Source organism: Prionailurus viverrinus, chromosome X, assembly GCF_022837055.1.
Source record: "Prionailurus viverrinus isolate Anna chromosome X, UM_Priviv_1.0, whole genome shotgun sequence".
Taxonomy (NCBI): domain Eukaryota; kingdom Metazoa; phylum Chordata; class Mammalia; order Carnivora; family Felidae; genus Prionailurus; species Prionailurus viverrinus.
Genome location: NC_062579.1, coordinates 52324228 through 52351970, shown reverse-complemented (window position 1 = coordinate 52351970; position 27743 = coordinate 52324228). Strand labels below are relative to the sequence as shown.

Here is a 27743-nt window from a genome sequence, read left to right as displayed (position 1 = left end):
AGCAGAGAGAGAGGGAGACACAGAATCTGAAACAGGCTCCAGGCTCTGAGCTGTCAGCACAGAGCCCTACGCGGGGCTCGAACTCACGGACCGTGAGATCATGACCTGAGCCGAAGTCGGACGCTTAACCAACCGAGCCACCCAGGCGCCCCTTAATGTTTATTTTTTGAGAGAGACAGAGAGCAGGAGCAGGGGAGCAGGAGAGACGGAAGGGGACAGAGAATCTGAAGCTATCAGCGGAGAGCCAGATACGGGGCTCAAACTCATGAACTGTGAGATCATCCCAGGCGCCCCAACAATAACAATTTGTAATAAATAGGACAATAATCAAATTTAGTAGTAGCTCTAAATTTAGTGCTAATTTAGTTTCTGAAACTTTCTGTGCCCTCTAAAATTTTAGCTAATCAATAAGAGACCTCAGGCTGAAATATATAGAGGATTCTGTATCTCTAGGTAATGGTATCATCTCAGTATACACAGGCTGAAAAATGTTAGGAACCAGGAGGACAACTCCACTTGTTTTGTAGTCAGAGAGTAAACAAATCAACTAACCAATTAGAGGAATAGGTTTACTGAAACCAATACAATATAGGGAGACCAGAGAGATTTTTGGAGTCACCTACTTTATATTTTTATGAAATTTTTTAATGTTTATTTTCGAGAGAGAGAGAGGCAGAGCACGAGCAGGAGAAGACAGAGATAGAGGGAGACAAAGAATCTGAAGTAGGCTGTAGGCTCTGAGCTGTCCGCACAGAGCCCAACGTGGAGCTCAAACTCACGAACATGAGATCATGACCTGAGCTGATGTCGGATGCTCAACTGACTGAACCACTCAGGCGCCACAATAATTTTTTTAATGTGTATTTATTTTTGAGAGGGAGAGAGAGAGAGAGAGAGAGAGGCAGAGAGAGAGAGAGACACAGAATCTGAAGCAGGGTCCAGGCTCTGAGCTGTCAGCACTGAGCCTGATGTGGGGCTCAAACTTGAGAACTGCAAGATCATGACCTGAGCCAAAGTCAGACACTTAACCGACTAAACCATCCAGGCACCCCTGGAGTCAACTACTTTAAAGTTGATTAATTTTAGATTAGAATTCTCCATTACAAATTTTACCAAAACACAGATAAAAAGCAGAGCTTAAAATGAAATTATTCTTTATTCCCAGATTGTTTTTATTTAATCTAGTTTCTTGGTATTCAGAGTAATGAAGTTGCTATGTCAGATTACAAATTAAGAGACTTCTCTGAATCCAAGTTTTCTATAGCTTAAAATATTAAATTATCTTTTACTTTGTTGTGTTGAGAGAATATATGAAACTTGCATTTTTTATAGTCTGTTCATTTCTTTGCTAGTGAAAGTACTTTACACTCAGAATGGTCAATCTTGGGGCACCTGGATGGCTCATTGGGAAAGTGTCACAGCTCATGTCATCATCTCATGGTTTGTGAGATTGAGCCCTGCATGGGACTCTACGCTGACAATGCGGAGCCTGCTTGGGATTCTATCTCTACCCCTCTCTCTGCTCCTCCCCTGCTCACTCTTTACCTGTCTCTCAAAATGAATATATAGACTTAAAAAAATAAAATGGTCACTCTAACTGCTGGCATTAGCATTTCACCAGTATTTTTTGTAAGTAAAAAAAGTGGAAATCAAAAAATATACAATTTTTTTTTTGTTATGAAAGAGTAGCAACACGCATTAAAGAGAACTTTTGGAAAAGTTGTCCGTATGCATTCCATGAGACTATGGAAAAGATATTCATAGTCTTCATCATTCACTGTACAATTCCTGTACAATAAGGATTTTTGTGTTTTGTCCACTACTGGGTTCTTAGCACTGATCATAGTTCCTGGCACAGAGAATACACTTGTTAGTTATTTGGTATATAAATAATCTGAACACAATCACTTCTGGCAGTTTGATCATTTGATTTCAGCATTTTTCTATTTTGGTTAGATTTGTTTGTTTTATAGAATTTTGACCGTATAATACATGCAGGCTTTATTTTCTGATTTTTTTACTTACTAGTCTTACAAACATTTTTCATATTAGTGCATATTCAGTTTTTCTATGTTATTTCATATTCAACACTTTTAATAGTTTCATAATAGTTTATCATCTGCCTATAGTGGACATTTGAGAATATATTTCCTTTTTATTGTTATTATATCTACACTGATTTTAATATCTTTGCTTATAAACATCTTCCCATATTTCCGATGACTTTTCAGAAGTATACTTTCTGCATTAGAGAGGATACATAATAACAACAACAGGTGTCATTTACTGAGTCTTACTAAGTTCTAGGTGTTTTACTATGTAATTTTCATTCATTATCTCATGTAACACTTTTTTTTTTTAATTTTTTTTTCAACGTTTATTCATTTTTGGGACAGAGAGAGACAGAGCATGAACGGGGGAGGGGCAGAGAGAGAGGGAGACACAGAATCGGAAACAGGCTCCAGGCTCTGAGCCATCAGCCCAGAGCCTGACACGGGGCTCGAACTCATGGACCGCGAGATCGTGACCTGGCTGAAGTCGGACGCTTAACCGACTGTGCCACCCAGGCGCCCCTCATGTAACACTTTCAACAGACCTAAGTGACTGGTGATATATTCCCCATTTTACAGATGACAAAACTAAGGCTCAGAAAAAACTATAGCCTATATGGCCTATAACCATATAGGTGGCAAGTGGTTTCAAATATAAGTCTATCTGATTTCAAGTCTCAAGCTTTTAACCACTGTGTTCATAGCATGTAGTATTACCAAACTGCTTTTCAAAAAGATTGTATCAAGTTACTTTAACATCCTTAGAAGAGTACCTGTTTCACTACACTCTAGCATTGGATGTCTTTATAAAAAGATTTTTTAAAGTTTATTTATTTTGAGAGAGAAAGAGCTAGTGGGGTGGGGGTGGGGAGAGAGAGAGAGAGAGAGAGAGAGAGAGAGAGAGAGAGAGAATCCCAAACAATCTTCACACTGTCAGCATAGAGCCCAATGTGGGGCTCGAACCCATGAACTGTGAGATCATGATTTGAGCTGAAGTCTGGTGTTTAACCTACTGAACCACCCAGATGCCCCAAAAGATTTTGATAAATTATTAGGCAAGATGTGGTGTATGGCAAACGTTTAGAAAGTAGATTTTTAACAAAGGAAAGTTACTGAAAATAGCTAAGTTTCCTCAGAAATGAAACTGATGATTATTTCATCTTCTCTTTTTTAGCTGTCATGGAAATACTACATCTTGACATGTCTCTAGACTTTTGTCTGAACATTGCTAAACTGCTGATGGATCATGAAAGGTACAGAATTGATTTTCTTTTCTCTAAAGACTAACATTTTTTAAGGTTTCTATTAATATGTATTGAATATACCCATTTATATCCATCCATATTCACATAGCACCATATCTGCCATTATGCTGATAAAATTAGAAGATGGAACTGCTTGATTAATGATTTAAACAATCAATAGTCAAGTTAATTTTAAAATTTACATTAAAATTTTGAAAAAGAAATAAAATGAAAAAGGAATAAGGTAGTTGGTGCTTTATAAAACAGGAGTTAGACCTAGATTAACCTACAGGGCAGTGTCATGTGGAACAGGAAGGCATGAACGAGTGCAGTTCTATGAGTAATACACCTCTCTGGCTCTGTCTTTATGTTACCATTAATGTCAAAAGGGACCTTAAAGTACATAAAGACTTCTTAATCGTTCCCAAACTTAAGTGTGCCTCAGAATTACTGAGGAATAAGTACTTGAAACAATGTTCAACATCATTAGCCATCAGGGCAATGCAAATCAAAACCACAATGAGAAACCACTTTGAACCAGTAGGATGGCTATTATCAAAAAGACAGATAATCACATATGTTGGCAAGGATATAGAGAAATTGTAACCCTCGTACACTGACGGTGGGAATGTAAGATTGGGCAGTTGCTTTGGAAACTATTAGTTCCTCACTAAGTTAAATAGTTACCATTTGACCCAGCAATTCCACTCCTGAGTTAAATAGAAAAAGTATGTCCATAAAACACTTATATGTGAATGTTCATAACAATATTATTCCTAATACTCAAATGTGGAAACAACCAAAATATCTAATAACTGATGAATAGGCAAACAAAATGTGGTATACCCATATCATGGAATATCATTTGCCAATAAATGGTGTAACGTATGGAAGTGTTGAATTACTCTATTGTACATCTTGAGATTAATATAACACTGTACATTAACTAACTGAAATTAAAATAAAAACTTAAGTGGTGCCTGGGTGGTTCAGTCTTTTGGGCGTCTGGCTCTTGATTTCAGCTCAGGTGATGATCTTGCAGTTTGTGGGTTTGAGCCCTACATTGGGCTCTGCACAGCACGGAGCCTGCTTGGGATTCTCTCTCTCCCCCTCTCTCTGCCCCTCTCCCCTCAAAATAAATAAATAAACTCAAAAAAAGTAAATAAGAAAAACTTAAAAATATTAAGAAAAATAAAAAGAAACAGAATACTGATACATGTTATAACATGGATGAACCTTAAAAACATGATGCCAAGTGCAAGAAGCCAGTCACAAAGATCACATATTGTTTCATTCCATTTATATGATATTTCCAGAATAGATGCAGTTATAGAGACAGGAAGTAGATAAGTGGTTGCCTAGGGCTGTGAGAGTTGGGGAAGATAGGGAGAGACTGCTATTGGGTATGGCACTTCTTTCTGACGTGATGGAAATGTTTTAGAATTGATTGGGTAATGTGTGCACAACTCTGTGTATATATTAAAAACCACTGAATTGTGTACTTTAAATTGATGCATTGTATGGTATGGGAATTATACCTCAATAAAACTTATCAAAAATGTTCACTAGGGTACTTTATAAAAATATAGAGATCAAGCTCTACCTTATTCCAGTAAGCCCTGACCTCTATTTTTTATTAGTTCTTCAGGTGGTTCTGAGAACCACTATTTTAGGTCAGTTAGTAAACTATCTATAAAGGGTGAGGTAGTAAATATTTTAGCCTTTATAAGGCATAAAGTTTCTGTCACACCTACTTTACTCTGCTGTTGTAGTGTGAGAAAAAAGCAGCCACAGAAAATCTGTAAATAAATGGAAGTGACTGTGATAGAGCTTTATTTATAAAAACTGGTCACTGTTTAGATTTGGCCTGCAACTATATAGCTTGCCAACCGTTGTTGCAGACCGATCTCCTACCTGACACACGACTTTTGGTTGAGAAGTCATTCAGCCTTTTATAGAGTATCTATGGAAGAGGAGATGATGATGATAACATCATGTTTTTACAAAGCTGGAACACAAAATTTTTTCTTATATACAATTGATACATATTTGCCAGTAATTAAAAAATTTTTTTAATGTTTTTATTTATTTTTGAGAGAGAGAGAGAGAGAAAGAGAGAGAGACAGAGCGAGTGGGGGAGGGGCAGAGAGAGAGAGGGGGAGACACAGATCTGAGCAAGCTCCAGGCTCTGAGCTGTCAGCACAGAGCCCGATGCGGGGCTTGAACTCACAAGCTGTGAGATCATGACCTGAGCCGAAATCAGACACCTAACTGACTGAGCCACCCAGGCACCCCTCCAGTAATTTTTTTAAGAGAGAGAGAGAGAGAGAGAGCCGGGGAGAGGGAAAGAGGGAGAAAGAGAGAATCTTAAGCAGGCTTCACGCTCAACATGGAGCCCAATGTGGGGCTTGATACCATGACCCTGGGATCATGACCTGAACCAAAATAGAGAGCAAGACATTCAACCAACTGAACCACCCAGGCAACCCTCCAGTATTTTTTTTAAAGTTTATTTATTCGAGAGAGACAGAGACAGCACAATTGGGGGAGGGGCAGAGAGAGAGGGAGAGACAGAGAATCCCAAGCAGGCACATGCCACCAGCACAGAGCTCAACGTGGGACTCGAACCCATGAACTGCGAGATCATGACCTGAGCTGAAATCAAGAGTTGGATGCTTTATATATAAAGAATTTGCTTTCTTTTTAAGGATGAGGAAGATTTTATTGTATGTGTATGTGCCACATTTTGCTTATCCATTCATCAGCTGATGGAAGGTAAAACTTCCACATTTTAGCTATTGTGGATAATGCTGCGATGAATGGGGGTGTAAAAAAAATCTTTGAGAATTTGCTTTCAGTTTTTTTGTGTGTATATTCAGAAGTGGAGTTGCTGGATAATATGGTAATTTTTAATTTTTTGAGGAATCGTCATACTGTTTTCACAGTGGGTGTACATATTACATTCTCAGCAACAGGGCACAAGGGTTCCAATTTCTCCAAATTTTGGCCAACTCTTGTTTTGTTTTGTTTTGTTTTTTTGTAGTAGTTATCCCAATAGGTGTGAAGTGGTATCTCGTATAGTTTTGATTTGCATTTCCCTAATGACTAGTGATGTTGACCATCTTTTCATGTGATTTTGGCCTATTTCATCTTTAGAGAAATGTCTATTCAAGTCCCCTGCCGTATTTAAAAAAAAATTTTTTTTAATGTTTATTTTTGAGAGAGAGAGACACAGTGTGAGCAGGAGAGGGGCAGAGAGAGAGGGAGACACAGAATCCGAAGCAGGCCCCAGGCCCTGAGCTGTCAGCACAGAGCCCGACATGGGGTTGAACCCATGAGCTGTGAGATCATGACCTGAGCTGAAGTCAGACTCCCAACCGACTGAGCCGCCCAGGCGCCCCGACCTGCCCAATTTTTAATCAGGTCGTTTAGTTTTAGGAGTTCATGATGTATTCTGGATATTAAATCCTTTTGAATATATATGATTTGCAAATATTTTCTCCTATTCTATGGATTGCCTTTTCACTCTGTTGGTAGTGTCTTTTGATGGAAAATTAAAAATTTTTTTAAGTTTGTTTATTTATTTGTTTATGTAATTTCTATACCCAACATGGAGCTTGAACTCTTGACTCTGAGATCAAGAGTCACATGCTCTTCCAACTGAGCCAGTGAGGCACCCCCAATTAAAAAAAATTTTTGGGGGGTGCCTGGGTGACTCAGTCGGTTAAGCATCCATCTTCAGCTCAGGTCATGATCTTGCAGTTTGTGAGTTTGAGCCCGGCATTGGGCTCTGTGCTGACAGCTCAAAGCCTGGAGCCTGCTTCAGATTCTGTGTCTCCCTCTCTCTTTGCCCCTCCCCCACTCGTGCTCTGTCTCTTTCTCTCTCAAAAATAAACATTAAAATTAAAAAAAAATTTTTTTTCATGAAATCCAATTTGTGTTTTTTTCCCCTTTTATTTCCTATTCTCTTAGTGTCATATCTGAGAGATCTTTGCCAAATATAATATGATTTCCCCTATGTTTTCTTCTGGGAGTTTCATAGTTTTTATGTCTTACATTTAGGTCATGGATCCATGTTGAGATTATTTTTCTATATGGTGTGAGACAAAGTTCCAACTTAATTCTTTTGCATGTGCTACCCAGTTTTCACAGCGTCATTTGTTGAGAAAACTATCTTTTCCCCATTGAATTGTCTTGGCACTCTTGTTAAAAATCATTTGACCTTATATGTGAGAGTTTATTTCTGGGTTTTCTATTCTGTTCTATTGCTTTGTATGTCTATCTTTATGCCAGTACCATTCTGTTTTTAATACTTTATGTTTGTATTGAGTTTTAAAATCAGGTAGTGTGAGTCCTTCACCTTTTTTATTTTCAGAATTGTTTTGCATATTCAGAGTCATTTGAGATTACATATGAATTTTAGGATGAATTTTTCTATTTCTGCCAAAAAGCATCATTGGGATTTTGGTAGGGATTGCATTGAATCTGTAGATTACTTCAGGTAGTATTGGCATCTTAACAATATTAAGTCTTCCAATCCATGAACATGAAATGTTTTTCCATTTATTTATGTCTATTTTAATTTTGTTTAAAAATGTCTTTTTTAACTTTTACTTATTTATTTTGAGCAAGAGAGAGAGAGAGAGCATGAGCAGGGGAGAGGCAGAGAGAGGGAGAGAGAATCCCAAGCAGGTTCCACACTGTCAGTGCACAGCCTGATGTGGGGCTTGAACTCATGAACCGTGAGATCATGACCTGAGCTGAAATCAGGAGTCGGATGCTTAATTGACTGAGCCTTCCAGGCACCCAGAAATATCTTATAGTTCTCATTGTACAAGTTCTTTACCTCCTGGCTGAGTTAATTCTTAAAGTTTTTTCTTTTCTTGATGCTATTATAAATGGGGCTGTGTTCTTAAAGTTTTTAAATGTTTATTTATTTTTTTCGAGAGGGAGAGAGTGTGAGTGGGGGAGGGACAGAGAGAGAGGGAGACAGAGAATCGCAAGCAAGCTTCATGCACAAGTTTGGAGCCTGATGTGGGCTTCATCCCATGACTATGTGATCAGGACCTGAGCCAAAAACCGACTGAGCCACCCAGGCGCCCGTCTTAAATTTTTTTCAGATGGTTTATTGTTAGTGTATAGAATTGCAACTGATTTTTGTGGATTGATTTTATATGCTGCTACTTTGCTGAATTCGTTTATTTATTTTAACAGGTTTTGTTTTTGTTTTTGTTTTGTTTTGTTTTCTGGAGGGGTGCCTGGGTGGCTCACTTGACGGCTAAGCATCTGACTTTGGCTCAGGTCATGATCTCAAGGCACTCCTGAGTTTGAGCTCCACATTGGGCTCTCTGCTGTTATTGTGGAGCCCGCTTCAGTTCCTGTCTCCCTCTATCTCTACCCCTCTCCAGGTTGTGCTTTCTCTCTGTCTCAAAAATAAATAAAAACATCAAAAAAAATTTTAAACCCTTAACAAAAAAATAGTTTTTTTGTAGAATCTTTAGCATTTTCTATATATAAGATCATATCATCTATGAACAGAGATAATTTTATTTCTTACTTTCCAATTTGGATAGATGCTTTTTATTTCTTTTCCTTGACTAATTTCTCTGGCTTCCAGTACTGTACTGAACAGGAGTCACTAAAGCAGACATCCTTACCTTGTTCCTGGTCTTAAAGGAAAAGTTTTTAGTGTTTTACCATTGAGTATGAGATTCACTGTGGGTTTTTCATATTACTATGTTCAGGTAGTTTCCTTCTATTCTTAGCTTGTTGGATGTTTTTATTATGAAAGCTTGTTGAAGTTTTCAAATTATTTTTCTGCATCTATTGTGATGACTGTGTGATTTTTATCTTTCATTCTGTCAATGTGGTATATCACATTTACTGATTTTTATATGTTGGACCATCCTTGTATTCTAGGAATAAATCCCGCTTGGTCATGGTATATGATCTTTTTAACATGCTGTTTAATTTTTTTTTGTTGAGGATTACCTTATTACTAGTATTTTGTTGAGGTTTTTTGTATATGTATTCTTCAGGAATACTGGCCTGTAGTTTTCTTTTCTTGTAGTGTCTTTGTTTGTTTAGGAAGAAGTTTTTTTTTTTATTGAAGTATGATTGACATACAGTATCCTATTAGTTTAATGTACATATTGTAGTGATTTGATATTTTTATACATTGAAAAATGATCCCTGTGATTAGTTTACTTAACATCTGTCACCATGCAAAATTATTACATTATTATTCATTATATTTCCTATGCTGTTTATTACATCCCTGTGACTTATTTATTTTATGATTGGAAGTTTGTACCTCTGAATCTCCTTCACCTGTTTCACTCACCCTCCAAACCCCCTCCACTGTCATACTCTGGTAACCAACAGTTTGTTTCCTGTATCAATGAGTCTGTTTCTGTTTGTTTTGTTTGTTCATTTCTGTTGTTTTTTAGATGCCTCATATAAATGAAGTCATACAATATTAGTCTTTCGCTGACTTATTTTGCTTAGCATGATACCTTCTAGGTCCGTCCACATTGACACAAATGGCAAAATTTTATTTTATTTTTTTTTATGGCTGGGTAGTGTTCCATTGGAGATAATGTACCACGTCTTTATCCATTCACCCATCACTGGACACTTAGGTTGTTTTTATAGTTTGGCTTTTATAAATAATGCTGCAATGAAGATAATGGTTCAAATTTCTCTTCAGATTATGTTTTCGGGGCACTTGGTTGGCTCATTTGGTTAAGTGTCCAACTTTACCTCAGGTCATGATCTCATGGTTGTGAGTTTCACCCCCACATTGAGCTCTCTGCTGTTAGCAGAGCCCGCTTAGAATCCTCTGTCCCGTCTTCTCTCTGCCCCTTCCCGCTTGTGCTCTTTCTTGCATGTGCTTGCTCTCTCTCTCGCTCTCTCAAAAATAAACATTAAAAAAAAATTGGTGTTTCCATTTTCTTCAGATCCTCAGAAGTGTAATTGCAGGATTGTAGGGTAGTTCTATTTTTAATTTGTTGAGGAAACTTCATACTGTTTTTCATAGTGGCTGCCTTGATTTTCATCCCCTCCAACAGTATACAAAGATTCCTTTTTCTCTACATCCTTGCCAACCCTTTTTATTTTTTGTCATTTTGATAATAGCCAATCTGACAGGTGTGAGGTGATATCTCATTGTGGTTTTCATTTGCATTTCTCTAATGATCAGTGATACTGAGCATCTTTTGATGTGCTTACTGATCTGTTTGTCTTCTTTGGTAAAATGTCTATACAAGTCCTCTGCCCATTTTTAATACGGTTTACTTTTTTAACATCAAGTTGTATAAGTTCTTTATATGTTTTGGATATTAACCCCTTATCAGATGTGTGATTTGCAAATATAGTTTCTTAGCCAGTAGGTTCTATTTTCATTTTGTTGATGGTTTTCTTCACTGTGCAAAAGCTTTTTAGTTTGATGTGATTTCCTTAATCAATTTTATCTTTTATTGCCGTTGCCTGAGGCGTCTGGTCCAAAAAAATATCACTAGGACTGATGTCAAATAGCTTATTGCCAGTGTTTTCTTGTAGGAGCATTATGGTTTCAGGTCTTATATTCAAGATTTTAATCCATTTTGACTTTATTTTTGTACATGGTATAAGATAAAGGACTGGTTTCATTTTTTTGCATGTACCTGTTCAGTTTTCCTAACAACATTTATTGACGAGACTGTCTTTCCTCCATTATATATTCTTGCCTCCTTTGCCATAGATTAATTGACCAAATATGTGTGGGTTTATTTCTCAGCTGTCCATTCTGTTCCATTGATCTATGTGTCTGTTTTCATGTCAGTACTGTTTTGATTACTGTATTGTATTGTACTCTATCTATGTAAAATCCAGGAGCATGATACCTCCAGCTTTGTTTTTCTTTCTCAAGATTGCCTTGGCTATTTCTGGTCTTTTGTGGTTCTGTACAAATTTTGGGATTTTTGTTCCACTTTTGAAAAAAATTCCATTTGTATTTTCTTTTTATTGTTGTTGTTTGATATCAGGGTAATACTGGCTTCATTAATAAGTTTCAAAGTGTTTCCTTCTCCCCAATTTTTTAGAAGACTTTGAGAAGGATGGCATTAATTCTTTAAATATTTGGTAGAATTTGGGAGTAAAGCCATGTGATCCTGAGCTTTTCTTTGTTGGGAGATTGTTGATTACTGCTTCAGTCACTTTACTAGTTCTAGGTCTGTCAGATTTTCTTTATTATTATTATTATTATTATTATTATTATTTATATTTGAGAGAGACAGTGCATGAGCAGGAGAGGGACAGAGAGAGAGTTGGAGACAGAATCTGAAGCAGGCTCCAGGCTCTGAGCTATCAGAACAGAGCCTGATGTAGAGCTCGAACTCACAAGCCATGAGATCATGACCCGAGCCAAAGTCGGACACTCAACCAACCGAGTCACCCAGGCGCCCCAGGTTTTCTATTTCTTAATGATTCAGGCTTAGTAGGTGGTTATGTTTTTAGGAATTCATGAATTTCTCTAGGTTTTCCAATTTGGTATATGAGTTTTCATAATAGTCCTTTATAATTCTTTTAATTTCTGAGACATTAGTTGTAATTTTTTTCTTTCATTTCTGATTTTATTCAAGTCTTCTCTCTTTTTTTCTTAACCTAGCTGAAGATTTGTCATCACTTTTGTTTGTCTTTGCAAAAAAACCAACTTAGTTTCATTGATTTTTTTTTCTATTGTTTTTCTGATCTTTATTTCATTTATTTCTGCTCTAATTTTATTATCTCCTTCCTTCTGGTAGTTTTGTGGTTAGTTTGTTCTTCTTTTCTAATTCACTACATTGTAAAATTAGGTTGTTGATTTGAGATCTTTCTTATTTTTGAATATAAGCATTTATAGACATAAATATCTCACTTAACCTGGCTTTTTCTGTTTTTTATAAGTTTTGGTAATTTGTATTTTCATTTTCATTCAGTCTTAACTATTTTATAATTTCCCTTGTGATTTCTTCTTCATTTCATTGCTTGCTTAAGTGTGTTGTTTAACTTTTTAAATAAATTTTTTAATGTTTATTTATTTTTGAGAGAGAGAGAGAGAGAAAGAGAGACAGAGCATGAGCAGGGGAGGGGCAGAGAGAGGGAGACACAGAATCTGAAGCAGGTTCCAAGGCTCTGAGCTGTCAGCACAGAGCCCAATGCGAGGCTCAAACTCAGGAGCTGTGAGATCATGACCTGAGCTGAAGTTGGACATTTAGCCAACTGAACCACCCAAGTGCCCCAGTGTGTTAATTTCTACAAATTCTGAATTTTTTCAGATTTTCTTCTGTTACTGATTCATAACTTTATACTTTTGTGGTCAGAAAAGGTAGTTTGTATAATGTCTAGCTGTTAAACTCTATTGAGACTAAATTTGTGGCTTAACTTATGATCTATCCTGGAAAATGTTCCATGTGCACTTGAGAAGAATGTATATTCTGTTATTGGGTAAAATGTGCTGTATATGTCTGTTGGTTTATTGTGTTGTTGATATCCTCTATTTTTTACTTATCTTCTGTCTGGTTGTTCTATTCTTTTTTTTTAATTTTTTTTAACATTTATTTACTTTTGAGAGACAGACAGAGGCAGAGCGTGAGCAGGGGAGGGGCAGAAAGAGAGGGAGATACAGAATCTGAAGCAGGCTCCAGGCTCTGAGCTGTTTGTCAGCCCAGAGCTCGACACAGGGCTCGAACTCACGAGCTGTGAGACCATGACCTGAGCTGAAGTCGGACGCTCAGCCAACTGAGCCACCCAGGTGCCCGATGGTTGTTCTTTTCATTTTTGAGAAGAGGTCTTGAAGTCTCCAACTATTATTGTAGCATGCTATTTTACCATCAGTTCTCTTAAATTGATGCTTTGTTACTAAGTATGTAAATATTTATAATTGTTATATCTTCTTGCTTTATTGGATTTTTAATTAATGCATCACATCCTTCTTTGTCTTTTGTAACTTTGATTTAAAGTCAGTTTTGTCTGATACTAGTATAACCACCACTTCTCACTTTGGGTTACTATTTGCATAGAATATCTTTCTCCATCGTTTCATTTTCTACCTGTTTGTATCTTTGGGTCTAAAGTGAGTGTCTTCCAAACAGTATGTAGCTGGATTCTGTTTATTCATTATTCCAATTTCTGCCTTGTGATTGGAGTTTAATCAATTTACATTTAAAGAAATTACTGATAAGGAGGGACTTACTTGGTTATTTTATTTTTTGTTTTATATATGCCTCATGGATTTCTTTGATCCCTCATTACCTGAATATTATCTTTAAGAGTGACAAACATTTTTTCCCAATTCTACATTCTAAAGGAATCTATCACATAGGAAAGAGTTTGCAAATCAGTGAACCATGAGCTGGGTGGGTGTGGCCAGAGATGTGTTGCATAGGGATGAATTAATTGCCAGTATTTAACAATTTCACATGAAAATCAGGGTTTCTGACTTCTTGAAAAAAATTGAAAGATCTGGAAACACTTGGTCAATATTTCCCACTAAGCAACAATCATTTGGGGCTAAATGGCTATTGCTATCTTTAGACATGGGGCATGTATTCTCCAGTTTGACATAGTCCCCACACTTCTTTATTTTCTACCTTAACCTATGTGTCAAGTTGTCATTTATCTTTTTTTGTGTTATTATTTTTATAGCAAATATAAGAGGAAATTAAATGTTTATGGCACACACATCTCTTTCAAAAATGAGAGAATGTGGGGCGCTTGGGTGGCTCAGTCGGTTGAGCGGCCGGCTTCGGCTCAGGTCATGATCTCACAGTCTGTAAGTTCGAGCCCCGCGTCGGGCTCTGTGCTGACCGCTCAGAGCCTGGAGCCTGTTTCAGATTCTGTGTCTCCCTCTCTCTGCCCCTCCCCCGTTCATGCTCTGTCTCTCTCTGTCTCAAAAATAAATAAACGTTAAAAAAATTTAAAAAAAAATGGGAGAATGTAAGCTAGCCTGAGAGGACATTTTAAAATGAGAAAGAACAAATTTCTTTGTGATGGAAGTAAAAGATTTCTGTGTTTAATGTACAAAGTGTGCCTGTGTCAAAATATAATTATAAGAGAATATTATGAAAAATTATATGCCAAGAAACTGGGCAATCTGTAAGAAATGGACAAATTCCTAGAAACATACAAACTACCAAGACTGAAATAGGAAGAAATAGAAAATTTGAACAGACCCATAATCAGCAAAGAAATTGAATCAGTAATCAAAAATCTCCCAACAAAGAAAAGTCCAGGGCCAGATGGCTTCTCAGGAGGAATTCTACCAGACATTTAAAGAAGAGTTAATACCTATTCTTCTTAAACTGTTCCAAAAAATAGAAGTGGAAGGAAAACTTGCATCTATTTCTTAGAGGTTAGGGGGCTTATTGGATGAGATGCTGTCAAAGCTCGTGTTGCCCTAGAAGCAAATTTTAAGATGGTGGTTAGTGTGCAGATAGCTTATAAAGGAGGGCTCTTAGGATCAATACCTATGAGGGGAAGAAAAGGAGACTAAACTAGGTAAGGGGAGAAATTGGGCTAATTTAAAGTTAGAAGGCTTCAGCTTACCCCATGGGGAACTCTGAAGCTGGGTTGGCCCTTCAGAATTGTTTTCAGTTAGAATAAGATGGTATGTCTTGAAGGCCAGTGTTAAGTAGTCTTGGATGTCAGCTGCCCTGGAAAGGGGGCATAATCTTGGGTGAGGTGGCTCTCTTCAAGGGTAGTTCCTAAAGAGTCACCTGGAAATAAATACTTCAGTCCTGAAGGGGAGATTTGTGTGATATAGCATTCATGACAAGGTACTAATATTTTTGGAACTGTTGAAAGAATTCAACTTGTTCATGTCATCCATGGGAAAAATCTCTGCCTTCGCTCAAAGACTTGACCTCTTTGGTGACTATGACAACCCATATAAACACTCTGAATCTGCCTCTGCAAATGCATTCATAAGTAATTACACAAATGTAAATTGTAATTCATATGTTCTTAGTGAAGTAATTTCTTTGGGAAACTCATTTGGCAAAGAATAATCTGACTCACTTTTCTATGCTGAAATTGGTTTCCAGAGATAGAAATGATTACCTTAACTACATATTCAAAGATTGAATTCTTAAAATGTTTTCTCATTTCCAACATCATGATAATGAAAAACATTATTTATTTTGACTTTCTCAATTAATACTAATGTGAATGAAGAACTACAAATTGAACTGTAGTGTAGTGTGGTATTGAATTCTAATTAGACAACTTTGGCACATCAGATGTAGTGGACATTAATTGCTCTTGATCGGCTGTCAGTCGTTCATTCCACTTTTCTCTTGATGACAGTACCCAGATTTTCATGTAGGCACCTACTTTTTCCCTATCAGCCATATGAATATTGACATATTGGTATAAAAGAGAGAGAAGAAAGAATTTCAGCTTTCTATTTCCCAATCAACAGAGAAATCAAAGTCAGAAGAAAAACTTGGTAAATTAAGTATATTTATTTATTTATTTATTTATTTTTATTTTTTTTTTTTAATTTTTTTTTCAACGTTTATTTATTTTTGGGACAGAGAGACAGAGCATGAACGGGGGAGGGGCAGAGAGAGAGGGAGACACAGAATCAGAAACAGGCTCCAGGCTCTGAGCCATCAGCCCAGAGCCTGACGCGGGGCTCGAACTCACGGACCGCGAGATCGTGACCTGGCTGAAGTCGGACGCTTAACCGACTGCGCCACCCAGGCGCCCCTAAGTATATTTATTTTTAAATTTCAAAGTTAAAGTATAGCTTCTATTTTCTTACCTATTTGTACTATGTTAACATACTTATACCATTGTTTAGTTAATACTAAAGGTTCATTATGTATCTGGCAGTTGCTTTTTCTTATAGTCTGTTTCACTCATTTATGTTACATATTTGGCATCTGTAGACAGTATAGGAAGTTGCATTATATAATGGACAATGATAATTTTATAGCAAAAGCATAAGTATATTTTATGTATAGAAGTTTGTTTTAGCAATTAAAGCTAAGAGCTAAGTGTGCAGAGCATTAACTGTTAGAAAGTGAAAGCAGTCCTGCTATGTACTATAAGCTAATGTAGTACAGATCTAAGCTTCTGATGATCTACCTTGATGCAAGGATAAAATTAAAAAAATTTTTTTTAATGTTTATTTTTTTTTAAGAGAGACAAGAGTGTGAGAGGGGGGTGGGGCAGAGAGAGAGGGAAACACAGAATACAAAGCAAGCTCTAGTCTCTGAGCTGTGAGCACAGAGCTTGACATAGGGCTTGAACTCACAAACCGCGAGATCATGATCTGAGCTGAAGTTGGATGCTTAACCTACTGAGCCACCCAGGTGCCCCACGGATAAAATATTGAATACATTGATGAATGGATGGAAATACCATGTCTCTTAAGTGATTTTTTTTTTTAATTTCACCTCTTACAGTCAAGCTTCATTAGAAGTCAGAGTGTAGAGAATTCTAGGCTATCCACTTACGAGATCCTGGTAATATGTGGTGCTAAGATAAGGGAAGAACATATGCTTTACATTCTAGAAAAGCAGTTAGATGGCTTGATACTCTGTTATTATGAGTCATTTTCCTGAAATTGTTAGGTTATGTCTGTTTACTCTCTGACTTTATCATTTAAGTAAACTTGTCAAAAGATAAAGTAAGTTGAATTTGCGTGCCCTTTTCTGAACAAATCCTTGATGTTTTGTTAATGGTTCTCAGACTTTAATGCGTATATGATTAGCTCAAGATCTTGTTAAAATAGAGATTCTAATTCAGTAGGTCTGGAATGAGGCTTGAGATCTGCGTTTCTAATAAGCTTTCCATGTGATGCTGATGCTGTTGGTCTGTAGACCACACTTTGAGTAGCCAAATTTAGGACTCTACTGCATTCATTTATTTATTTATTCATTCATTCATTCATTTTAAAGGGGTGGGTGGAAAGACAGAGAGAGGGAGAGGGAGAGAGAGAATCTTATGCTGGCTTTGTGCTCAGCATGGAGCCCAGGCTTTATCTCATGACCCTGAGGTCATGACCTTAACTGAAATCAGGAGTTGGACACTTAACTGACTGAGCCACACAAGTGCCCCTCTACTGCTCTCTTTGTAAAACAAAATCAAAGTTTTCCTTCTCTAGTTTTCATTACCCCTTCAGTTTTCTGTAATTTTCTTAAAGACATCTGTAACTTATAAGTCTCATTTATAAATCTAGGGGACCTGAACTCTTTTACAACAGCTAAGTTTCTATTACTGGCTTCTCACCTTGAGCTTTAATTCCTTCCTTTCAGAATTTTTATCTATTTTATTTTTTACTCTGTAAACATATGATTATAATAAAAAAATGAAAAGAAAAAGATCATATCTAGTTTTATTATCCTAACAAATAATCTGTATTTAGTTTATTCTTTCCTTGAACTCCTTGTCTGTATTAGTTTTTTCTTTCCTTCAACTCCTTGTCTGTATTAGTACATGCTTTTTCTTAGTGGTAATTTTAACATAGATCACTTTATCTTGTTATTGGCAAAAAAGGCTCAGACCCTTTCTTTTGTACTGCTTAGGTGGGGTTAATCAGTTACTGTTCATTCCAGTAATAAGAATACTAAATCACATAATCAAACTAAGAGATTTTGAATTGGAATGAGACTTCCAAGATAGAGGCAGAAACCTTGAGATAAAGTGATCTAGAAATGTCTATGCAACAGAAAAAAAATTTGAACAAGATTGTAGGAGATCAGATTGACATTGCCAAACTAAAATCAAGAATAGAGAAAAGCGGGGACTCTGGGTGGCTCAGTTGATTAAGCATCCAACTGTTGGTTTCAGCTCAGGTCATAATTGCAACAGTTTTCGTGGGTTTGAGCCCTGTGTAGGGCTCTGTGTTCAGAGTGCAGAGCCTGCTTGGGATTGTCTCCCTCTCTCTCTGCCCCTCCCCCGCTCATGCCATCTCTTTCTCTCCCAAAATAAATAAATAAACTAAAAAAAAGAAGAATAGAGAGAAGCAAAATCAAGCTTCTAAAGTCAAGATCAGAATTTTTGGAAGTCAGAATTAGATATAGGGAAAGCAGTTTGTTTAGGCTCAAGTAAAAAGAAAGACCAAAAAACCTTGTAGATTAACTACTTTGTTCTCAACCTTCCTGTTATAAAAGACCTGATGTTTTATCAACAGTTTTTGAACTCACTGTTGAATATTACAATAAAATTTTTAGAGCTCTCTCAATTCTACACAATGAATGAATTCCAGAAAAGTTCTGTTTAGAAAAAATTTCATACAGTAAATATTATTTTTCCATGGATTAACATTATAAAGTAAAAATGACTTACCTCCAAAAATTTTTTTGGCTCTAATATATAATAAAGTTATATTTGGGGATGCAGCATATTTTTTAAATCATACATTTAAATGAAATTTACTCTTCTGATAATATAATAACAAGTACTTGAATGGGTTGCACAAATGGCATGCTGAGATGAGTGAGATAATATCCTGAAAATCTGGAGAAAGAGACAGATGTAATATTGAAGACCTAATACTCTCAACACTAATTCCTTCCTGGGATAGATCTAAATGGTTGTCACCAGACACTAGGAAGTAAAAGCAAACATCACTGGCTCTTGGGATTTAATTTAATCATGTTTGCATGGATATTCTCATCTAACAGCCACTGTCAAAGCTCTCTGTTGGCAAGAATTATCACCATAGATCTTTCATCTCCTCTCCCATTTCAGGTCAAGTATCCAAACAACATACTTTGTAGGGAATCTGTTAGAATTGTTTATTCTAATAAAAATTTTTAATGAGTTTATTGTTAGAAAAAATAGTTCCATTTTATAGGAAAGGAAGGTGGTACAGAATATGTATTCAGTTCTTGCATTTTCACTGTATGTGGTTTGGATCATTGGTTTATGTGTTTTCTTCCCGCCCGGGGGTTTGGTTTTAGGGTACTTGAGATGGGAAGAGGAATTGAAGGGATTTTTAAGGTTTATTGCTTCTTGGAGACAAGAGTTGGATTTTCCTTAGCACATTGGATACATTTAAGTTCATTTTGTCAACAAAAATTTTGCCTGATGCAGCATGTTGTATGGGGTCTGGTTGGAGATAAAAAGAAACATAAGAAACAGACATTCCTCTGGGCACCTGGGTGGCTCAGTCTGTGGAGTGACTGGCTTTGATTCAGGTCATGCTCTCAGGGTTTGTTAGTTCGAGCCCTGCGTCAGGTTCTGTGCTGACCGCTCAGAGCCTGGAGCCTATTTCAGATTCTGTCTCCCTCTTTCTCTGCCCCTCCCCCGCTTGTGCTCTGTTTCTCTCTCTCAAAAATAAATAAACATTTAAAGAAATTAAAAAAAGAAATAGACATTCCTCTAATGAATTCACAGTCTGCCACAGCAAGCTAAGCATATATATGATCAGTTAACTGACAATAAAATGCAGGAAATGAGAAATGCATGGTATAGGTGATAAATCCTATATAAATTTAGAAGGGGGAGCGAAAGATCACTGTAGGCTCCATTGATCAGAGAATGCTAAGTGGAAGAGATAGGGACTTAGAGAATGTATAAGATTTGTATAGGTGAATGAATTAGGAATTCCTGGCAGGAAGATTAGAGTGAGCAAAAATGTGAGCACAAGGCAGGTTTAGAGACATTAATTTAGTCCAATTTAGCATCTTTTATGTAAAGAGCAGCATATGGAAGGCATAGGCACTTCTTTTAGGGAACTTACAAGCCTTATTGGAAAGAGTGTATGTGTAAAGATAACAATATAAGATAGCACATAGAAAATGGGGATAACTGCCAAATTAGTATAGGAATTCAGAAGAGGCATAGATCATTATAGACTGGGAACGTCAGAAAGAGTTCTTTGAATGTGAGACTTCAGCTGGGCTTTGAAGATGGGAGAGAATTTAATAAAGTGGAAAGGAGGAGTTAAGGACATTTGTAGTGAGTAGATAGGAGGACAGCATCATCTGTTCAGAATATGATGACTAATGGATCAGAGAGGCTGTAGCGTACATTTTATATAAAAGGTGTAATGAGATATAAAGTTAGGTACATTGGAGTCATTTGTGAAAATCCTTGAAAATCAAACTAAAGGACTTTATGCTGTAGGCAAATCAGGACCCACTGGAGGTTTTCAAAGGTAGTGACATGCTAATGAAAACATATGCAAGAAGTTGACTGGGGTGAGATTAGAGGTAGGGAAATCAATTAAGAATCATTGCAGGTAGCTCACATATGAAGTGATAAGAACTTGAGTCAGGTTGATAATAGTGGGAATTCATTCTTTCCCATCTGAGTTCTTATTATGTACTAGCAGTTTTGTTGCTGGGCATTAAAAATACAAAAATTAAATAATATATAGTCCTTGGTCTCAAGGAGATCACTGCCTCATGGGGAAGAATAGCTCATAATTATGAAACAAATACAATCACGGAATATTTTGGTGTCACCAAAGAGGGCCTAGTAAGTAGATGATTATAAATATAAAATTATTCTTACCTACATATTTGGCATTAGAATTACATTGTTTTGAATTACTGTGCTCTCTTGCTATATATGCTTTTTTTTCCAACCATGTTAGTAACTAATTTGCCAGTCCCACACTATCTTCAGGACTTATCTTTTTTTTTTAAACATTTCCACAGAAAAGCCATGAACTATTTTAAAAAGTTCTTGCCATAAACTATACAAATAAGGAATCTTGTTCTCAGAGCTTCCAGTATAGAAAATGGAAGGAAGTGATGGAAATGAAAGACTTGAAAAATAATAATTGCAGGCTTCAGTACCCTACTTTCAGCAATCCAGACAGAAAACTACAAGGAATCTTTGGACTTGAACCATATGTTAGACCAAATGGACCCAATAAACATTTATAGAAGAACATTCCATCCAACAGCAGCAGAATATACATTCTTCCCAAGTGCACATGGAATATTCTCCAGGATAGATAATATCACAAAACAAGTTTTAACAAATTTAAGAAGATTGAAATCATACTAGTTATCTTTTACATCCACAATGGTATGAAATTAGAAGTCTTGGGGCGCCTGGGTGGCGCAGTCGGTTAAGCGTCCGACTTCAGCCAGGTCACGATCTCGCGGTCCGGGAGTTCGAGCCCCGCGTCAGGCTCTGGGCTGATGGCTCGGAGCCTGGAGCCTGTTTCCGATTCTGTGTCTCCCTCTCTCTGCCCCTCACCCGTTCATGCTCTGTCTCTCTCTGTCCCAAAAATAAATAAACGTTGAAATTAGAAGTCTGCAACAAGAGGAAAGCAGGAAAATCTACAAATGTTCAACAGGAGTATGAAATTAACACACTCTGAAACAACCAATGGGTCAGAGAAGAAATCAAAAGAGGAACAAAAAATATCTCAAAACAAATGAAAATGGAAACACCCCTCCCCCCCAATCTGTGGGATGCTGCAAGAACAGTTCTGAGAGGGAAGTTTATAGCAATACATGCACATATTAAGAAAACAGATTGCAAATAAACAACCTAACTTCATAGTTCAAGGAACTAGAAAAAGAAAAGCAAACTAAGTTAAAAGCTGGCAGAAGAAAAGAAGTAACAAAGATTAGAGAAGAAATAAATGAAGTAGAGACCAGAAAAACAATAGAAAAGATAATGAAATGAGGAGGTGTTTTTTTTTTTAAAGATAAACAAAATTGATACAACTTTAACTAGACTAAGAAAAAAGGAGACAAGACTCAAATAAAATCAGAAATGAACAAGGAGGGGTGCCTGGGTGGCTCAGTTGGTTGAGCGACCGACTTCGGCTCAGGTCATGATTTCATGGTTTGTAAGTTTGAGCCCCGTGTCAGAATCTGTGCTGACAGCTCAGAGCCTGGATCCTGCTTCTGATTCTGTGTCTCCCTCTATGTCTGCCCCTCCCCTACTCATGCTCTGTCTCTCTCTGTCTCAGAAATAAATAAACACTAAAAAATATTTTAAAAAAGAAATGAACAAGGATCCATTATAGCTGACACCACACAAATATAAATAATTATAAGAGAATATTATGAACAATTATATGACAACAAATTGGATAGCCTAGAAGAAATGGATAAAATCTTAGAAACATACAACCTACCAGGACTGAATGAGGAAGAAATAGAAAATCTGAACAGAACAATAATGAGTAAGGAGATTCATCAGTAATCAAAAACCTCCCAATACAGAAATGCCAAGGATCAGAAGGCTTGACTGGTGAATTCTGCCAAATATTCAAAGAAAAATTAATACCAATACTTCTCAAACTCTTCCAAAAAAATGAAAAGAGGGAACACTTCAAAACTCATTTTACTAGGCCAGCATTACCCTGATAACAAAGCCAGATACAAGAAAACTATAGAGCTATAGTCTTAATATATATGTAAACATTCTCAATAAAATATTAGCAAACTGAAATCAATACACATTAAAATGGCTAAACAGCATGACCAAGTGGGATTTATCCCTGGGATGCAGGGATGGTTCAATATATGCAAAACAGTAAATGTGATACAGTACACTAATAGAATGAAAGATAAAAATCATGATTTTTTATGTGAGGAATGGGGAAAATAGGTGGAGTTTAAAATATACAAACTTCTAGTTATAAAATAAATAAGACTCAGGGATACAATATTCAGCATAGGGAATACAGTTAATGATATGTAGTACATTATATAGTGACAGATGGTAGCTAGATTTAGCATGGTGATCACTTTGTAATGTATATAATCACTATATTGTACATCTGAAACTAATACAATATTGTATCTCAACTGCATATAAATGTAAAAAATCACGAGTTTCCCTAGATGCAGAAAAAGTGTTTGACAAGTTACCATATCCTTTCATGATAAAAAAAATCCTTGAACAAATTGTGTATAGAAGGAACATACCTATATGTCTGAGGATTAAGTACAGTAATTCATGTAATATTCATGGGACATAGTGAGCATTCGATAGATTTTGGCTATTATTAATTTTGAAGAATTATTGGAACTAATATTTTATTTAGTTGAGCCGTGTGTCTCCAGAATATAATTCATGTTTACCATTTTATATAAGGCTAGTAGTACTGGACATGATTCAGATGCTACATTTAGCTTGTTAAGCAGTTTTATGAGCATCACTTGTGAGTTGTGCATAAGAGTAAATTACAGGACACTTTTACTAACAGTGAGCCCATTTGCAAGCATTGAACTGATGATTACTAAAATGCTATTTAGCATGAGCAATGATTATATGTCAGCAAGAGGCAACGTGTAGTGTATTGGAATGAGTCCCTGCTACTAACTGAATGACTTCAGATGCATCATTTAATTTCTCAGGGCCTTTGAAAAGCAGAATAATGGGCCCCTAAGGCCCATCCATAACCTAATTCCTGGGATTGTTAAGGAATCGAGGAAGGCAAAAGGCAAAAAAAGTTAAGGCAAAAGGAATTAAAGTTATTAATCAGTTGAATATAAAATAGGGATATTATCCTGGATTATCTGGGTGTGCCCAGTATAATCACATAAGCCCTTAAAAGCAGAAGAGGTATGCAGAAGGTGAAGTCAGATACATTCAAAGCACAGTGTTCAAAAGGAATTCAAGTGGCCTCGAGGGGCTGAGAACAAATCCCAGTTGAAGGCCAGCAAGAAAATGAGACTCAGTCCCCAGAACCTTACAGAACTGATTTTTTGCTAATACCCGAATAAGCCTAGAAGCAGATTCTCCTCTAGAGCCCCCCAGATAAGAGCCGAGGCCAGCCAATACCTTGACTTGGCCTTGTGAGACTCTAAGCACAATTCCCGGGTGAGCCTGCCTAGATTTCTGACCTACAGAGTTGTGAAATAATAAATGGGTGATTTAAGCTGCTAAATTTGTCATAATATGTTACAGCAGCAGTAGAAAACCAAAGCCTCTAGTGCTTCTGTTAATGAGGGGTTAGAGGACGTTGGAATAAATAAACGTTAAGGTTCTTTCTAGCTCTAAATTGTGGTTGCAGGATTCTCAGTTAGCTGCTGGTCTGTGAGCTAAAGCCTAACAATCATAAATAGGATGGTCACATAACACACAGACAAAAAAATACTATACTGGATACATATCTTTAAAGGTTACATATGGCAAAGCTACAGGTTTGGGGGACACTGTAATGCCAGATCAACTAGATTGCTAAGTGGGTTTTTTCAACTGCAAAGCAAATGCAGCTAAAGCCAGGTTCTTCAGGTGTAGCCTAAAATTAGTGTTCAATGAAAAGTTTACTTTCTATGTGTAGATTATTTATACCCTTAAATGGAAAATTATTGTTACTATTAAACCAGAAGATCAGTGATGTCTATATACCTACTAGCATTATAACAATTTGTAGTTCCTAATACTTTAAGGAATCAGTTATATCCTATATTTCTAACACATAGCAAATTCTCACAGTTCATTATATTTGGCTTACATATCCTTTTTTTGTGTGTGAAACTAACTCCAGGGAGCAGAGATCTTGATATTACCTGTAAATAAGTAGAGCATTCCTTAGAAATGTAACAGTATTTTTAGAGCAATCTTCAGGGTTCTCTGTGCAAGGTGGCAGTGAGTTTGTAATGACTGACAGTTCTAGCTGGCCTTCCCATCCACTTCTAGCAATTATGTAAAGTAATACTGGAGCACCTGGGTGGCTCAGTCAGTTAAGCGTCCGACTTGAGCTCAGGTCATGATCTTACGGTTTGTGGGTTCCAGCCCCGTGTCGGGCTGTGCTGACAGCTCGGAGCCTGGAGCCTGCTTCGGATTCTGTGTCTCCTTCTCTCTCTGCCCCTCCCCCACTTGTGTTTTGTCTATCAAAAATAAAAAAAAAATTAAAAATGCTGAATATCCTTTATTTTCTTATTTTTTAAACAACAGCTTTATTGAGGTGTAATTGACATATAATTCACAGCATATATTTAAAATAAGTGCGCAATTCAATAAATATTGACATATATAAATGATATGTACCATATATTCATGTATAGACACACATTTGTATATACATATATTTTTGTATACATAGGATGAATATATGTTTTCACGTGTGTATATACACACATGCATGGATATACATATGTGTGTATTTACATACATACATGCATGCACAGTTATGAACTCATCATCACAATCAGGATAATGAACATAGTTATCATCCCCAAGTGGTTCCATGTGAACTTTTAAAAAAAATTTTTTTTTAACATTTACTTATTTATTATTGAGAGACAGAGAGAGAGACAGAGCATGAGCAGAGGAGGGGCAGAGAGAGAGGAAGACACAGAATCCAAAGCAGGCTCTAGGCTCCCAGCTGTCAGCACAGAGCCCAACGGGGGGCTCGAACTCACAAACCGCAGGATCATTACCCAAGCCGTAGTCGGACGCTTAACCGACTGAGCCACCCAGGCGCCCCCCTTGTGACCTTTTATAATGCCTCCTCCCCCTGCCACCTCCTCTTTACCAGGTAACCATTGGATCATTTATTGATCACTTATGTCACTATAGATTAGTTTGTATTTTCCAGAATTTTGTATAAATGGAATCAGAGTATTTATTCCTTTTAGTCAGGCTTATTTAACTCACCATAATTACCTGAGATCCATCCATGTTGCTATGTCTATCAGTAGTTCTTTCCTTTCTGTTGATGAGTAGTAATCTGTTGTATGGATATATAGCAATTTGTTTATCCATTCATTTGTTGATGAAAACATTTTGGTTATTTTCAGTTCAGGTCTGTTACAAATAAAATTGCTATGAATATTCATACACGTTTTTATATGGATATATACTTTTTCTTAGTAAATACCTAGAAGTGAAATGGCTGGATTGGATGGTAGGTGTATGTTTAACTTTTTAAGAAACTTTTAGTCTCTTTTCAAAAGTAGTTGTAACAATTCACATTCCCATCAGCAATGTATGAAAAGTGTCAGTTCCTCCACATCCTGGCCCACACATAGAATGTTCAGCGTTTTTAATTTCAGTAAGTACAGAATGACATCTCATTGTGGCTCGAATTTGCATTTTTGTAATAACTAATAGTGTTGATCATCTTTTCATATGCTTGTCATCTGTGCACCCTTTTTTTGTGAAGTGTCTGTTCAGGTCTTTTGCCCATGTAAAAATTTGGGTTGTTTTCTCAATATTGAGTTAGAGTTCTTTATTCTGTAGCCAATCTCTTATTAGATATATGATTTCCAAATATTTTCTGCCTGTGGTTTGGATTTGTATTCTCTTAATAGACTTTTTTGAAGAACAGAAGTTTTTAGTTTGATGAAGTCTAGTTTATCAATTTTCTCTCGTATGGAGGCTTTGGTGTCCTATCAAAGAAATCTTTGATTAGCCCAGGTCACAAATAATTTCTCTTATGTTTTCTGTCAGAAGTGTTTTTGGCTCTAGGTTTTACATTTAAGTCTATGATCCATTTGACTTAACTTTTGTATGTTCATTCTTGGAATGAACCCCACTTTGTTATGATATATTATACTTTAATATATTGTTGAATTTGTATATGTGCTGCCGAAGTGAGCACTATATATTGTTGGATTTGATTTGGCAAAATTTTGTTCAGAATTTTTGCATATATGTTGATGACATATTGATTAGTAGTTTTATTTTTTTATAATTTATGTATCTGGTTTTTGTATCAGGGTTAATGCTGGCCTCATAGAATAAGTTGAGAAGTACAACCTCCTTGTCAATTTTCTGAAATAAATTAATATTATTTCTTCCTTAAGGATTTGGTAGAATTAAGTAGAGAAATTTTGGGGCCTAGAAGTTTCTTTGGTGGCAAGGTTTTTCACTACATACTCAATTTCTTTAATAAATATAGTGTTATTCATGTTACTGATTTCTTCTTGAGTGAGATTTCATAATTTGAGTCTTTTAAGGAATTTGTTTCACTGAAGATGTCAAATATATTGGCAGAAAGTTCTTTATAATATTCCCTTGTTAACTTTTTTTTTAACATTTGTAAATGTCTATAGTGATGTCAACCCTCTTGTTTTTGATATTGGTAATTTGTATATTCTCTCATTTGTTTTGATTAGTCTGGCTAGAGATTTTCCAATTTTATTGATCTCAAGGAAATAGCTATTCATTTCATTGATTTCTGCTTTGAAGTTTATTTCTTTATTGTGCTTACTTTGGGTTATATTTGCTCTTGTTCTTAGAATTCTTTAAGATAGATGATGATAGGGGCGCCTGGGTGGCGCAGTTGGTTAAGCGTCCGACTTCAGCCAGGTCACGATCTCGCGGTCTGTGAGTTCGAGCCCCGCATCAGGCTCTGGGCTGATGGCTCGGAGCCTGGAGCCTGTTTCCGATTCTGTGTCTCCCTCTCTCTCTGCCCCTCACCCGTTCATGCTCTGTCTCTCTCTGTCCCAAAAATAAATAAACGTTGAAAAAAAAAATTAAAAAAAAAAAGATAGATGATGATATGATTGATTTGAGAACTTTCTCTTTTTTTTGGTAAGAATTTACT

The 27743-nt window shown here is 36.5% G+C and overlaps 1 protein-coding gene across 1 annotated transcript in view; it reads left to right on the top strand.

Moving 5' to 3' along the window:
* Positions 1–27743, top strand: part of TEX11 (testis expressed 11) — a 250439-nt gene that overhangs the window by 82398 nt on the left and 140298 nt on the right. The window contains exon 13 of the mRNA XM_047843907.1: positions 3226–3304. Coding sequence (XP_047699863.1) covers positions 3226–3304 — 79 coding nt within the window. The remainder of the gene's footprint in view (positions 1–3225; positions 3305–27743) is intronic.